We start from the raw sequence: 17,386 nt of genomic DNA, 5'->3' as shown, positions 1-17,386 counted from the left end.
TTGTAATCAATATTTGGATAGTGTGTTAGAGTAACACTTAAATCTTCTTGTCAGAGCCCATGAGGTTTTGTTTCAATTACAAATAATGTTGTAATGTTTTCTATATTCTAATAAGTCTCATGAGCTATTTCCCAAATCTCCCGTGTTGTCTTGTAAATTAATAAATTTTCTTCAACTTTTGTGGTCATAGAATTGATCAACCAAGACATGATCATATGATCCTACATCTTCCATGAGCGATGGCTAGAATTAGTGAGCTTAGAAATTGTACCATATCCCGTTAGACGTTCCGCTCTTCCACAAATATACATAAATATGGATTGGGACCATTGAAGGAAGTTTTGACCTTTGAGTTAATGATTTGTGATAAAGGTAAAGAGTTTCGGGGCTGGCTGGACGGAATTCCTGGCCTCATAGTAAAAACTATCCACCGAGGTAGAGCTAAACATCTTGATTCTGCAAGGTCCGTTCTTTGTCATGGAACCTCTGCACGCTTTGGGCTAAGAAAAACTAATTAGTTTTTGTTTGTCGAAGGGATGGTTGCAAGGACTCCGACGGAAGGCCTGCAGGAAATCGATGTAGAAAAGACAATTGTGGAGGGCCAACAAGTAAGGTTTGCCGCAAAGACATCACCAAAGGCTGGTAGATAGGTTGTAGATGTGTGGCTGCAAGGCTTCACACTCGGCTAGTCGGCTATTCCACAATCCGATAACTGAATGACGAAAATGACAGAGGCATTCGAACCAAGGGAAGGCAGCAGGATATGCGTTCAAACGATGGGATTGCCAACCTGAGACAATCAGGTAAGGGCAGCAACAAAGGCTTTCGAATCCCGGGAAGGCAGCAGTAGTGGCTTTTGAAACCCAACAAAAGATGCAATAAACCCAGCGGCACAAGCATTTGATCCGGAGGCTGGACGATGGAAATTAGGGTTTAAGCTCTGATACCATGAAGGAAAATATAAGAGGAAAATTTCTCTTATTCCTTAAACTTCAAATTACAACTTCTCTCATTATATAGAGTAAACTCCACATCAAACATAATGTCAACTATTACAACTTACCAAAGATGCAACTAACATATAAGGAAAAAAGCTAAAAACATAATAATAGAAAAATAAATGAGAAAAAATCTAAATATGAAACACAGAATTCCACGTGTATCAAACAAACGCTTGGTACAATGACACCAAGCATTCAAGTAGCTCGAATGGAAATAAAAAGGGGGCATTCACATACATGCCACAAAATTTTTATGTACTTACATAGCTAAAACCTAAACTTTAATATTTACCATCATAACACTCAAATATTTAACATCATATCCAAGTGATTCGGTTTTCACTTATTTATAGTGCAATAATGAAATCCTCACTTTCGAGAGAATTTAAAGGTGTTTGTAGCATTGAAAATCAATGTTGCCTTCTAGCTAAATGACAATCTAAAAACTCTACCGATTCTTAAAACGTTTTCTAATTTCAAGCAATCCAACGAGACTAAAGCTATAAAGAGATAATGAGAATATGACAGTAAATACATTACAATAGTAAAAAAACATCACACAGTGCTTATATAAAAATAAGCTTCAAGTTAATGTCAAAGACCAATAAAATATACATACATACATACATACATACATATATACATACATACACATATATATACATACATACATATATATATATATATATATATATATCACTAGCATATTGCAATACTAATATAAAAAAAAAAATTGTGAGCTAATGGAAAATGCATCATGTAGAAACAAAACTAGAAAGGAAGATTTACATACAAACCCTTCAAATCTTATGTATTTACATATCTATCGCGGAAATTTTAATTTTTACATATATGCCAACTTCTCTGTGCATGAAAAGGCGTATTTCACTTTTAAAAGTTAAAATATAGGAAGTTTTTATGTAATATAAAAGATTTGGTGTAATAAATGTAAAAAAAAAAAGCTTAGGTGTTAGATATTCAAATACATAAAAATTGAGTGGTATGTTTGTAAATGTTTCAAAAAAATAAGACCAACAAGCAACGAGTGACTTATCAAAAACCACTTATTATTACCATTCTCTTTCAATAAGTATTGTACCAGCAAGAGTTGAAAGCACACTAATGGCTCCAGATATGTCACTTATGTTTCTCTTTCAATATTACCATTCTCTTTCAATAAGTATTGTACCGGCAAGAGTTGAAAGCACACTAATGGCTCCAGATATGTTGGTTATGACAACTAAACCCATAAATGACACGGATTTATGAGATGAAGGGCCAAAGTACACAAGGAGAGCCGCAACAGCTCCTCCGGCAACCAAAAACGATAAACTTCGAATTAACAACCACATCCGCAGGACCTGCAAATCAACAGATCAACTCAAGTTTACATTTAATAAGAATTTCTCGAAAAAAATACAAAAGCAAGCTTAATGGGGAAAAATTTACAAACATAAATGCCACTTAATTATCGTGAATTTAAATATCTAACACATAAACTTCAATTTTTACATACATCCGCCTTAACTGTGCATGAAAAACTGTATTTCACCTTTTTAAAAGTTAAAATGGTGGTATTTTTTATGTGATATAAATGTAAAAAGTAAAATTTAGGTGTTAGAAATGTAAATACATAGGAATTGGGAAGTATGCATGTAAATGCCCCATTAATGAGATGCTTAGAGCTTGCACTCACCTGCTTATGAGGAATTTTTTCTACCAATGTTCCAACAGCTGGGCCAAATAAAGCTGTGGAGGCAGCCTCCACAACACCATAAATAGCAGTGAAAAGTAAAGAGTCTGGCAAAATATTTATCATATATAAGCCAACAGAGAACTCCCACATTCTACAAAAAAAGACGAAAAAAAAAGTTAGTGGACAAATTCAAATGGATTGATCATACTATAAAATAACAAAGAAGTTAATGGTAGCTCAAGCTAAATATTAAATTAAAAAAAAGCAATCATGCAATCTCTCAAAAGACTTGGAGGTTGACATGTTAAATGACTAATCTATTGTTGTAAATACAAATTACAAAACTCAGCATGCAAACATTTATTCATTCACATAAATCACAAACCTTCTTAAATCTCATTTTCGTCATGTTTAGTTTAAATCATGGATTAGGGAAGTATGGTTTAAGAGATCGACACCCATACTCAGTATTTCTTTTCATTCGTTCAAATTCTGAATTTTGAAAATAGTTGTCAAAAAATTAGGAGGACATAACTATTTTAACATTGTTTTGTGCTAGAATATCATGGCGGTACAATGAGAGCTTAACATCAAAGCTTTACCAAAAGATCTCACACTTAAACATATAAAGAAGAAAAATGTATGAGAAATCAAAATTCTCACATGAAAAACCGCAAAGTGAAAAAACAACTGAATCATATCTAGGAGAAATTGTCCACGATATTGATTGAGATTATAAAAGAATGCTCTTCATTGTAATTGATAAAAATAGGATTGTAACGTAATACACTCAACAATAATTCATTATCATGAAACGATGATGAAAGTAGATGAGGTGATATCCGTTTGTTAATGGCATTTAGATAACAATAGTTAAGCGACAATGCTTGTTGGTGGTGGTAGAAGTTGGTCATAGGGCAAAGCTCTAGAATTTTTCAGATCTCCAAGCTCTTTTATTAGTTTCAATTATAAGTCCCATTCATCTAAAGAATGAGAGTCTATTTATAATTTTTTTTAAAATGAAGTTTTGATAAATCTAATCAAAATCTTAAAATAAAACATCGTAGGACGCATGTTCATTTCTTTAATCATAGATCAATTTTTTAACATTTAAGTAACTTCATGACCTCAAAATTTGGTGATCCTGAGCTCATTAGATTCCTCTTGTTGATACGCTCCATTTTACTATAAGTATATAAAATTTGAAGATTGTATAATCCTTCAACTAATCTACAAACTTTTCCAACAATGCTTTAAATGCTTTATTTGGGTTCATTTGGGCTTGGATCAGATCACCCTTTATGTTGCAGGGTTCGTTTTATTGAAACATCTAGTTTGAATTTAGAATTTTACTCCGAAATTTATCAAAACTGATATGCATCAAAATGCAAGCTTGATCAAGAGGGGTTTATGATGGCATGATAACCATCTATCCTACCAAACAGTTTCCTGAATTTAACTCCTCCAAAATTTACTAAAACCTAAAGTTCAATAATTTATTAAACCCATATTTTACTTGATTAACTTTTGTGAAGATGCGACCTCTCGGTCAGACAAGGCGACGCACTTCCAATCTTTTTCATAAAAGCAGGGCACTTCAATTAAAATAAATAAGAATTTTGTGCTACGTGTGTAAATTTTCCTTAAAACAATAAAGGAATAGAGAGAGAAAAAGGGCGAAAGCGATTACCTAGCTCCCCATCTCGATAGGAAGTGTCCAACATACATTCGCCGCAGAAGAACAGGATCAATGGCGGATCGCTGAGAAGATTCACCGAGAAGAAGCTGCTCACTCTCTTCCCCTCTCCCATGGCTCAAATTGGGACTTGCTCCAACGAAACTGAACCCTCGAGAGTGGCAAAAGAGTGCTCATTAGAAGAACGAAAAAGAAGACGAAGAGGAAGAAGAAGAAGAAATGTGCTATAGGAAACCGTGTGGTTACTTAATCGAGGTAGGGTTTGCTCCTGAGCTCAGAGACGACGCCATGGGAGCGAGAGGGAGCGAGAGGGAGCGAGAATTTCCCAATAAAAATTCAGCCACAACATAATCGTAATGGATATACTTTCATAACATCAACAACTTCTTGTATTTATTTATATATCATTTTAATAATTATTTTTATTTTATCATCAAAAACTCATCAACTGTTTATCCTTTCTTAACTCAATCTAATATACATTTATGATCTCAAATTTTTAATATTCATCGACATATTATATATAATTAAAAATTAGTACATTTAAATATCAGTCATACATACATTTATCTTACTCTAATACTCTTATTTTAAACATAAAAGTCTCGTTTGGGGAGCTTATTTGGTGCGATATTGTTCTGAAAACATATCAGATCTGTTCGGATAAACTGCGTTTTGGCAGCTCATGCTTTTTTAAAACGCTGAAAATAATGTTTTCACACCGCATCTATCTGGGTGTCGTGGCAGCTTTCTTGTTGCAATCTGACTTTTCTAAAAGAATAAAATTTATAATAGCTACCGTACCTAGTTTATCAATTATTTTTAATCAGCTTATCAGCAGATTATTAAATAAGATGCACCTACCCCACACAGACCCAAAAACTAAACAATTCGGATGTAACACATGTCTAACACCTAAAATTCAATTTTTATATATATTCCACTAAATTCTTATATATTACATATGTAACCCTTAAACTTCAATTTTGGCATACATTCCACCAATTCTCATGTATTATATATCTAAAATGGAAACTTCAACTTTTACCTACATTCCTCTCAATTCTTATGTATTGCATGTCTAACAATTGAACTTCAATTTTTACATACATTCCATTGAATTATTATGTATTACATATCTAACACATAAACTTCAATTTTTACATACCAACCACACATTTCTTATGTATTACATATCAAACACCTAGACTTTCATTTTTTTACATATATTTCACTCATTTTTTATGTATTTCATATCTAACATCGAAACTTCAATTTTTACGTGCATTATGTTCGATTTTCATGCATGACACATCGAACACCAAAACTTAAATTTTAACATTCAAATCACTGAATTTTTAGATATTACATATATATTTAACAGATCCTAATATACATCTTTCTTGTAATGTTTTTTTATTTATGTAATTATTGTATTTTTTTAATTTTTTAAATACAAATTACGTGAATATTTAGTAGTCGATGTTGCACGGACACTTATAAAATGTGCCGTACCGGTGTTGGATGCGTATCGAAAACCGGCACTTCTCTGACACGCCCCAATACTTCTTCGACACTGAAGAATAGATGTTTGAATTTCTTCAGGCTCGAACACATTCGGGTCACACCTCAAGCTGTATCGAACGTGAGCTTAACATGTTTTCAAGAAAATGGGTCACAAAAATTAAAAATAAATAAATATATGTATAGCCTTAATTATACCTCATAGTCACAACCGTCCTATCTCTCGTTATGTTGAAGCTCCTTTTAACATTCGTCAAAATCAAACATCAAAGGTACATCAAATATTTGTTAAAGCCTATCAATAGAAATTTCATCTTTGTAATTACATGACTTTTTTAAATTTTAGTGGATAAGTTGAATGAATTCTTTTGAAATACGTCATATCTAATTTTGAAATTTGATTTTCATAAACATGAGGTTTTATAATATAAATTAAATTTATAACATTAATTGTTATTCTTGTATAATTTGTGTTGTGTTGTTTTTTAATAAAAAATTATAAAAAATATATATATATATTATGTTAGTATTTAATTAAGTATAAAAACGTGTTTATGATGTGTCATGTTCTATTTTTTTAATTATATCATATCCCCGTATCATATCGTGTTGTGTCTGAGTCCTCATGCCAGTATATATGCTTCATAGTCAGTGATCCTTTTAAAATCAATATATTTATCTATATTATTAATTAATTCATCAATAAAAAATTCCAACTGTTCTTTTAATAAAAATAATATAAAAATCCTCTTTTATAATTATAATAGATTTATATATTTTATTTCAAGATGTAAATGAATATAATAATTAATATATTTTTTAACAGTTTTATAATTTTTATCATATAAACTTTAACTACATTTATTTAGTTAATATAATTACTTCATAATTTTTTTTTTATTTTGCTTCATTTTTAAAAAGAAATTATTAAAAAGCATTCAATACAACTTTTAATTATTTTTGTTTTAAAAATAACTATATCTTAATTTTACATATTTTATTTTAAATCAAAATATAAATAAAATAAAATGAAAATAAAATAAAAATGATCCCAAAGAGCATCTAAATAATTTAAAATTACTTTTATAATTCATCAAAAATATCATCATTTTATTTTGTAGGTGAAATTGAAAAAAATTAAAGTTTAGGGGTTAACTATATAAATACATAAAAAATAAGTGATATGTATGCAAATATTCTATTTGCATGACCTTCAAGTATTTCAAATAATTATTTTTAATCCTTATTTATGATATGTTTTTAACTACCCAAAGGTTCAAAGCACTTTTTAAAAATATAAATGAATTTAAAGTTCATATTTTAGTTCGTTTTGACTGAATTTGAAATTCGATAGATTTGATCGAATTTGAGTTATACCGTAAAATGCTCGAGACAAGACCCCTTCTCTTCCATTGTTATCGTTAGTCCCCGCTACTGTCGATCTGCTGCAGCCGCCAGCCGTCCACCAACACAGCCGACGGTCCACAGCCTCTGCCAGACATCACATGAATCCCTACATATTGATCAATCATCATAATCACAAAATAATAAACATTTAATGAAAGGAAGATTTTACAAACACGTACCAAAATTCCCATGCATTTACATATCCAACCCTTAAACTTTGATATTTGCATTCATATCACTCTATCCATGCATGAAAATTAATATTACGCTTTTTGAAAGTTATCGAAGATTGTATTTTTGATGTGTTATGAAAAGATCGAGTGTTATAAGTGTTGGATATGTAAATTCATAAGAGTTGTGTGGTATTTATGTAAATTCAAATTAATTATAATTTAGGAACTGACCCCCGGGATGAGAACTGAAATTTAGGTATCAGCCCCAAAATGAGAATCAGAAGCCTTACTCCATTTAAGGGGGTCTCACATCGATCTCGAGAATGTGTCACATTAGGAAGGAAATCTCAGCGACTCACATCCAACCTAAGAGGTGACGAGCTATATTGGGAAGGAAAGCTCAGGGACTCACATTCAACCCAAGAGTTAGTTGAGGGAATCAAAATTTAGGTACTGTCCACCCCGGGATGGTTTAATCATTATTTAATTTATATCAATTGTAACTAATAAAAAAAACATTAACAATTAATAGCCATTACAATTATATCTATTAATTTGAATTTGTTACAACTATCACAATTTTATCTATAAATTTACAATGGTTATAACAAATGTAATATTTATTAAGGCCATTTTCATGAATATCACCAATTTCTATGTGTTTTACATATCTAACACCTAAATTTTGCTTTTTTTTTACATTTATACCACACAAATCTTTAATATCATATAAAATATATTATTATTTTAATTTTTAAGAAATACTATGCATATTTTCATGCATAGGCAAAGCGGTATATATGTAAAAATTGAAGTTTAGTTATGTAAATCTTTCTATTTATTAAAATTCAAATTTAGTCTTACGTACATACCACACAATTTCTATATATTTACATATATAACACCTTGATATTCATATTTACATACATGTCACTCGAATCTTAGATATCATATCAAATTTATGACATAAGACAAATTTTGGGTGTTAGATTTGTAAATACATAAGAATTATGTGAAAAGTATGTAAATTTTCCTTAAAATGATTGCTAGAATTTTTTACTAATAGAAAATAATGATAACAATTGGAAGATTAATCCTTAACAGCCATAATGGAAATTGATATGTTATCAATAAATTTTCAACATCTAGCATGTATCTGAATGTATGGTACAGAATTTGATATAAATTTTGAAGCAAAAAATGTTCGAACTTTCATTAAGAGTCATCCAGAGCTTCGATTTCAGTAAACTTATAGTCAAACTGACTGACCCAACAAAACGAACCCAATAATATCAAAATTGGTCCAATCTGAGTCAAATCAAACCCTGCTCAAGGCATTCAACCTTTTTTGGAAGCTTTTTGGGTATATTTGGAAGGTCAAACGGATGTCGATCTGATGAACTTATAGTATAATCGAGCGTCTCGACAAGACGAATTCAACGAGTCCAAAATCACTCAATTCTACATCATTAGGGTACTCAAATATCCATGAAATATCGTCTGATCAAAATAATATTTTTGGTCCGTTCGATCAAAGTGATTCATATTTTTGCGTTGATTGCACCTAGAACTCTATAAATAAAACTACACCGCTCTTATAAAAAAAGAGGGAGGGACTTGATGCCCAAAGAAGAGCTTTAAGCTTTGAGAATGAGCTGAAGTTCACATCACTCTTGCTACCGTCGACCACCGATGACCACTATCGAACACCGCTTGTATGCCCTCGCCAATCATCATCAGTCTTCTCCTCTTGTCATCGACGAGATCGTTCGCACATTAACTTTGTAATTTTTATGACTTTGTTACATTTTCCCGCTTTTGGGACAAAAAGTCTTTATAATCATTAACTTATAGTGAATTTTTACAACTAGGCTAGACCCTATGGCTTTTTCCCTTTCTAACTTTTTCACGTACAAACTTCTAGTGTCTCTACCGGTTGTTTTCTTTTATCTGAGTGTGTGTTAAATCCTCGAGCAATACTAACACGATAATCCATTACTCTTTTGTCTCGATTTTCTTATCTCCCATCAAAAACAATGTTGCAACTTTCTCATTTTTTTATGTAAAGAGTTGTGAATGTTAAAATAACAATAATAATGATAAAAATGAGCTTCACTTTCTTTGTTTAAATCAAAATTTTCCGCTCAAGAGAGATAATTTAGGATATGTTTCTGAAAACTTTCTGTCTATTTTGTGTTTCAAATTAATCATGACACCAGTTCCGTTTGTGAAACTGCTTTCTTGCTGTTTTCTAGAAATTTATAGGGTGAAAAGTTATTTTTTTTCAACTTGACATATTAAATTACGGGGCTGTAAGAATGTTGCTTATTGATTTTTCAAAAAAAAAAATATATATATTTATAATTCCATCATAGCTTCTCAAGAAATTACTTTTTCCACCACTGCATTACAATCATCTTTTTAAGAAGATGCAGCCACATCAAAAAGACTCTTAAGACACGTGTCAAATTTCATGCTACGTCGATCGTAACAAATCTCAATTCTTACAAATTAAGATAATGTATTATTTATCAAAGAGATAAAGGGGATAAGAATTGAATGAATCTTAATCACCATTATAAAAACATTATCATTATATTATTCTAATAATCTCATAAGATTAAGCCAAGCCGACATTAATGACTTTTTTTTCCTCTCTCATCCATCTCTCATCCACCTATTTGGCCACCTCACCTTAGTATGAAAGCTCCATTTCTATATCAATAATGCATGCGCCTATAATAATAATAATAACAATAATAAGAATTACATATCTAATAACATAACTTTAATATTTACATATTTAACAATGAAATACTTAATATCATTAAAAATGCCTTCATTGTTTTGTTTTAAAAAGCGATAGACCAACAGTTCGTCTGGTTTTGTCCACGATCAAAATTGCTTCTGCATAGAACCAAAATTAAACGGGTCATAGCCGATAGATTATAATATTGTCTAAATTTAATCTCTTGATTCTGTTGTGATGAAGGGTCACTGTAGTTGTTACGGCCAGGGGAGCTAGTAGATTTAGAAAGGGGCAGCCAAAGCAGGGCGTCGGTGCGTATCCCAGACCTTCGATCAAGGACCGGGGCGAGCGGAATTGGAAGGAGAAGCTTTGAGAAGGGAAAACCTTCTCGCGAGATCTTCTCACTCTAACGCTCGCTCGAACGTTGGTCGACATTCCACTACTCTTTTCTTGGTTGGTCTTGTGTCCCATCATGGAAGTACCTGAGATTTTCTTCTCCACCAATATAGCAACTAAAAGAAACCCAATCCGTGTGACCTTAAAAATAATATATTTAAATAAAAAAATTAAGAAAATATCATGTCTTAAATTTTTTATTTATCACATTATTGAAATAAATTTAAAAATGAAGTGTCTTAAATTAAAATGTTACTTATTGAACAATAAAATTAATATTATCCCATTATTATTGCATTAATTTATAATTCAAAAATTAATTTTATTATTTATTAGGACACCTAATTCAAATCTTTTTTACTCCTTGAGTTAGTTGTAGCAAAGAGAATGACTTTTTGATGAGTGCATTGACAAATACATCTCCTCCTCTTCATATGATTAAATATCAATAAGTGCTAATCATTTAGGTTTTAAGAACTAGAGCTATCTTCTAAGTAAGAATTAGTAAGTTGAGTTTTGTTTAAGTGAGCAAGTAAATGATAGCCTAAATAAACATAAATCTACATGAAAACATATAAATTAATATAAGAAATTATCTTTCAAATCAACCCATTCAAATATAAGCATCTTCATAGTCAAAATAAAATCATCTCAGTCCCAAACTCGAACCCAAAAAATAAAATATATATATATATATATAAATAAATTGTGAAACCATATGACAAACCAGTGGTTGACAAACCCGCAAGAGATTGAGATGGTAAATTAGTGGCAAGAAGGCGACGAACGATGATGAGATATTAACAAACAAGTGGAGAGACATTGAGAAGCCGACAAGCTAGCGGTTACTAGATATGGGATGGTAAGTGAACTGTGAAAGTAGTGGGAAAGGTGTTGTAGTTATGATGCAGAGTCCTGTATCGTGCATGAGTACATAAAACTTGTCGAAAGACCCAATATTGTAGGAAGAGTGTTGTAAGGAGAGATTGTGATAGAAGCGAATCCTAGAGGAAACCTCAGGTAAAAGTATTAATTTCTGACTTCTGATCAACCGACTCATATTTACGTAACTCGCAGAGTTTTCAAGAAGAATAGCAAGAGAGAAGGAGATAAATATAACTCTGAGAAAAACGATTCGGAGCCCTTCATAAAGAGAGACAAGGAGGGAGAAAAAAGAAAAGATTCATCTTTCGTGTTGTTGGTTTTGTAATTAAGATATAAAATAATTTAATATTATCAAGTAGGACATCAATGACTATATTGTTGACTTATATCTGCCAGTGTCGTAATTATGAGACATTGTCAGTTAATGTCAAATATTGACGGTACGATGACCATCCTCGATGTTTGAATGATGTGACTGAATCCCTAGTGTCAAGAGACACCTTTAAATTAATGAGAGATTGAATGATGTCATGGTCAGTTTTGATAACTTTATCAAACTGCTACCTTCCCAGAGAAAGATCTAAATTGCATTTATTTTTGTTCCTTTTTATTTTTAAAAAGAGACACCTCTCTTTTTATTTTTAAAAGAGTTGTTAGTTTATTTATTGTCGTATACTTTCCTTTTTCTGAAGAAGTCTCTTTTCTGAATCATGTGAATGATTAGAAAAAGAGAGGAATTAAAAAAGACATACATACATCAAAGATGAAAAGGAAGTAAAAAAAATGTAGAGAGACTATGTGCGATAAACCTTGCAAGAATTAGTTAATTATGTCCGCCGAAACAAGATCGGGCAAAAACACCTTATATCAATATCTGTGAAAGAATATCTACGTAAAATACCCCTAACCAAAGATTCAAGTGTGTTTACTTGTTCTTAGGTCTAGACTGCTCTCAATGAGACATATACCACTTGATTACTTATATCTTGCGGGCTGCCCAAAAATACACTTCATATAGGGAGTTTTGCATACATTAGAAGTGATAACTAACACAGACTATCAAGCAGTTATTTCGCAGGAGAATGCTCTGATGCTCTTCGATTAAGCCACAAGGCAGAGAATGATTCTCACACGGTCCTTCATGGGTAACCAACTCGACGGAATACAGCGCCTGTGAAACAATAGAATCATCCCAACAAGGAATCCCAAGACATCAAAGCACATACGAGCCATAAAGGCAGAGGAAAAATTGTCGTATCCTAAACGTATGATAGCTTGTTGGTAATCGGGTCTCAAGATGATATTAACGATAGCAAGAGGATCGACATGGCTCAAAGTGGGCAATCAAAGAAAGGGATGAGTAATCCCTATAAGGTAAAGGTAGTCGGGTCAGGGTACCACATACCCGTCATCCCAAGCCACTAGAATCTTAAGTTTATTTGGTCATTAAGGTAGTCGATTCAACACTTCTGGAGATTCCCAGTCAGCAATCCGTGAATTGTGTCGTCCGCATGGAACTCGATGGCCCTAAGGTCAAAGGAACGAAACTTTATCTTATGATTATCACATGAATCTCCGAGAGGTGGGACTTATACCCACCGAAGTTGTGAGGATGTCATTAGAAAGAAGAGAAATGAAGGTTCAGGTACAAAGAGCTTACACCCCATCTGGGTCAGGAAACCTTATAACGAGGTAAGCGTACTAGATATCCTCCTAAGCAGAAATCTTTTAACATAACATGTTATCGCTTGAATTGTGTCAATGAATTAAAGAAGATATTACTCATCACATGGAAATAAAAGTTATTTTATCTTAAAACAAAATTTCCTACTCATGTCACTATTTCATATCAAAAGGAAAGAGTAAAGAAAACTACTCACGAAGCATAGATAAAATACAACATAAAACTTCACTTAATCAATGTAAATTCCATAGAAAATATTTACAATAATTATAAGATAATGAAGAACACAATACTTAGTTTTTCCCTCTGAAAAAAAGAAGTAATCTCTCAAACAAAGCCTCTTGCCGATCCATGCAATGCTCGTACATTTTCTTACACACATTTCTTAAAATCTTTAACCAATCTCTTCAGAAAAGTTAGAAATCTACATTCATATTTCTATCGATGACCTCTGGACGTTCTTGGAGTTTTTAATAGTTTAAAATGTCAAAAGGTGTCTTCTCAAGTCCCAAAAGGTGCCTTCCCAAGTTCCAAAAGTTGCCTTATACACTCCATGGGTCGTCTAGATTTGTCCACAACCGTTTCAGGCACCAAGGCGCCAGAATTAGCGCCTAGGCGCCACTTTCTGATGCTTGGGGGCTACCCCTGCTGGCTGCACCCCATTTTGCTCCATTTTGTCCAGTTTCAGCTCCAATCTGCTTCAAGTGTTATACCTACAAAATTAACATGAAAATAATTTTTTTTAAAGTGAATTTTCTTTAAAAAATATGTTTTAAATGTGAAGGGAATTAAGCATAAAAAAACATATCAAAATGCGTCATGTCAGAATTTTCTTCCTTCCTCCATTTGACTCCAAATTACACCATTTTCGTTCCATTTTCTCCAAAATTTTATTTCTTGCACGTGTAATCTAAAACACATAAAATATTTTTCATTAAAGTGCACCATCATTAAAAATGAGAATATATATATAATTTTTAGGCGCGTCATTCACCTAGGATGGATTTTGAAAATGGGTTGATCTTACACATAATCTAGTTTGCTAAATGTGTACTTTTAAAATTATGATGAATATAATAAGTTCAAAAAAATATTTTTTTTTAGTTTTAAAATAAGGGTCATTGAAGACAGACTCGTGACATGCAGGGTGACACAAGTTAGATCCCATGGATCTTTCAATCCTGATGCTTCAACTAGCATTGCTCGTCGAGATCGATAGGGAAAGTGATGCTCATTAAGGCACAACGACCAACATGGAGTCACTCGCCCATCGATCTTAACTCGCTATCCATGCAAACATGCAAATGCAAATGTGAATAATCACACACAAAAGTGGTGAGAGTGAGTGTATTGTAGTGGTAGTGACTTAGAAAAGTAGGTGTATCGTGGAGGCGGTGGCCTAAATAATGGGTGTGTCGCGGAGTCAGTGACCCGAAAGAGTGGTTTTTCGTGGGGGAAACGACCCAAAGGATGAGTGTGGAGGCAGTGACCCAAAAGAGTGGGTGTGTCATGGAGGTAGCTACCCAAATGATAGGTGTGTTCTGGAGGCAGTGATCCAAAAGAGTGGGTGTGTCATGGAGGTAGCGACCTGAAGAATGAGTGTGTCATTAAGGCAGTAACCTGAAAGGGTGGATGTGTCGTTGAGGTAACGACCCAAATGATGGGTGAGTCGTGGAGACAGTGATCCAGAGGGAGACCTACAACAGTCCGATGCAGTGTCGTAAGAAGAGAAGGTGAAGTAATTCTCACCAGGTAGAATTGCATACCAGGTGGTGTGCAAGCCGTCTTGTCACATGATGTGTGAATGTGAGAAATAAGTGCAAGAGGACAAAACAAAAACTCAAATGCACACAACTTTAATCATAAAACTCATAAACATGCAAAATGCCAAGCAAGACAATCATGCAAAGGTGCAGAAATGTACGTGCAAACCACTTGTGACGTGATGCTAAGTGACATTAGGATGCCACGAAGGAGATGTAGAGTGATGTGTTGTTGGGAGGCACAAGCACTTGTCGCGAGCATTTGAGGGTATATGCTCGAAGATGCACAACAAGGGTGCTGGTGATGAATGTGCTAATGCAAAGTCATATAATCAATACTAATGCACACACAAAACACACATTATGCAAGTGACATCGGCTATTTGACCCGCTTCCGACAATTTCAACCCCTTGAAGGAAGTTTGAAAGCGCCTGGGAAATTGTGACCTGCTTAGGTTAGGGCTATGGCTAATCACGAAAAAATCACCCAGCTTCATAAGGGATTGACCACGAATGTGATTCTTAACCTAACGCTTCCTCTAGGAAATAATTGGTCAATCCATAGACGTGCGGTCATGCCAACTAGTGCTGGACGGTCAACGTGCCTAACGTAGGTGACCAAAACATATGGCAACATCACAAAGTTGACCAATCAAAAAGATTACAGTTGTGTCTAAACCTAGCAAAATCTACTCCTAGGGGTGACTAATAAATAAAAAACAAAAGGTTTAGGGAAACTTACCTCTACGGTGGTTGATCGAAGTCTCGTGCTCGTGTTCCAGATGAAACTCTCATAACGGTAGCAGAGAAGCCCACCCAAGTCCTTCCCCAAAGTAATGAGGAAGCTCTCCTCACTGGAGAGATCGCTGGAACTCACAAGAGTTTCACCTTCACCAACATAGAATGAAGTTCTCCTTCCAAAAGGAGAGACTGTGAAATTTCCGGAGTCACCATTCCGAAAGATTAAGATTTCATAGTTGTACTCCCTGGATATTTCATCGGAGAAGAGAACGAGAACGCCGAAGAAGAAGAAAAACAGTGATGCAGAATAAGAAGGAGAGGAAGGAAACCAACTCCTTAGCTCTCTCCTTGAGGAAGATGAAGAGTCTTCTTCAAATCCTCTTTGCTCCAAGAGATTATCTCCAAGGCACCCCCCGAGATCTCCAAGAGGAAGATGAAGCGCTCTCTTATGCTCTCTCAAGCTCTCCTAACCGACATTGAAACTAAAATGAAGTGGAGATCAGTCATGAAGATGAAGAGAGCTTAAACGAACCTCCCCGTGCAAATTCCAAAAATATCACTTTGATTAGACCCCATGCACATCTAAATTAGGACATGCTAAATTAGGCTAAACCAAAGACATTATCCCCCATTCACATCTCGTCAAGCTCAAGGAGATCACTGCAATTCAGACTCATGAGGGGTGCATTGGGTCAAATCGGCCCCAAAAACCAACTTTTTGCGATCTAAAACTGAACTGGCGCCTAGGCACCACAACCCTGGCGCATATACGCCACCCAGGTGGCGCCTACTTTCTCGTGTATCGGGAAAGACCTGTTTTGAGCTGTTTTGGGAGCCTATGCGGTCAGGACTGGTGTCGAGCACCCGGTTTTGCACCTAGGCGCCTAACTTTCAAGGCTCGGTTTTGACCATCCGAGAAGGCATTTTGGGTGCGTAGGTGTTGGTCTGGCCTCGAAAATCCCGATTTACACCGGGAGCACCTAACTTAGAATTTTCTCGATCTAAAAGCTATAAGAGACACAAATGAGTAAACTATGGAGCCCTAACCTAAAAAAAATGATAGGAGAATGTGTCTCCAACGGCGCTCGAGACTACGACGCGGGTAGGGTGTTCCAAACCCAATTTTCTCGTGTTGCGAATAGGAGGGCTCTGTGACTTCCCTTAGTCTCGGGGAGGCTTTGAATGGATACGGAGAAACCTTTAAGCACCAGAGTGGACATCAAACACGACCAATATCTTGGGTGAGTCCATTCAACTGCAGGTTCTCCTGGGTAATGTCGAATCATCGCAAACCCTCACTTCAAGCTCTAAACATGCATTAGAGGTATTAGATGGGTGTCCTGAGCTACATGCCGCTATAAATGGGCAGTGGATCGTCCTGAGCCAGTCGAACAGACACCCTACACATAACATCAAAAATTGACACCAACAGTCCATTCAAGAAAGATGGTGATAAGTAAGATTAGGCACTTTGTCAGGTGAGCTCGATTCAACTGCTTTGGCAAGTGGGCTTGATTCAGCCACTTCAACATATGGGCTTGATTCATCTACTTCAGCAAATGAGCCACTTCCGTATGTAGGCTCTATTCATCAAGACAAAAAATCAATCAAAATTTTCATATATTTCTTATTTGTATATGTGTTTCTATATATATATATATATATATATAT

The 17,386-nt window shown here is 34.2% G+C and overlaps 1 protein-coding gene across 4 annotated transcripts in view; it reads right to left on the bottom strand.

Moving 5' to 3' along the window:
* Positions 1 to 4,745, bottom strand: part of LOC110023263 (solute carrier family 40 member 1-like) — a 29,045-nt gene extending 24,300 nt beyond the window's left edge. For 2 of the 4 annotated variants that reach the window (XM_020722579.1, XM_020722582.1), the window contains exons 1-5: positions 4,640 to 4,745; positions 4,388 to 4,537; positions 2,698 to 2,848; positions 2,228 to 2,362; positions 2,076 to 2,137 (exon numbers count right to left, since the gene is read on the bottom strand). In XM_020722579.1, coding sequence (XP_020578238.1) covers positions 2,076 to 2,137; positions 2,228 to 2,362; positions 2,698 to 2,848; positions 4,388 to 4,537; positions 4,640 to 4,683 — 542 coding nt within the window. In that variant the 5' untranslated portion in view covers positions 4,684 to 4,745. Of the gene's footprint in view, positions 1 to 2,075; positions 2,138 to 2,165; positions 2,363 to 2,697; positions 2,849 to 4,387; positions 4,545 to 4,639 lie in introns of all 4 variants that reach the window. The other 2 variants (XM_020722583.1, XM_020722581.1) reach the window with 2 other exon arrangements.
* Between the last annotated feature and the right edge of the window lie 12,641 nt (positions 4,746 to 17,386).

Source organism: Phalaenopsis equestris, unplaced genomic scaffold, assembly GCF_001263595.1.
Source record: "Phalaenopsis equestris unplaced genomic scaffold, ASM126359v1 Scaffold000223, whole genome shotgun sequence".
NCBI lineage: Eukaryota > Viridiplantae > Streptophyta > Magnoliopsida > Asparagales > Orchidaceae > Phalaenopsis > Phalaenopsis equestris.
This window is presented reverse-complemented; position numbering and strand designations above follow the sequence as displayed.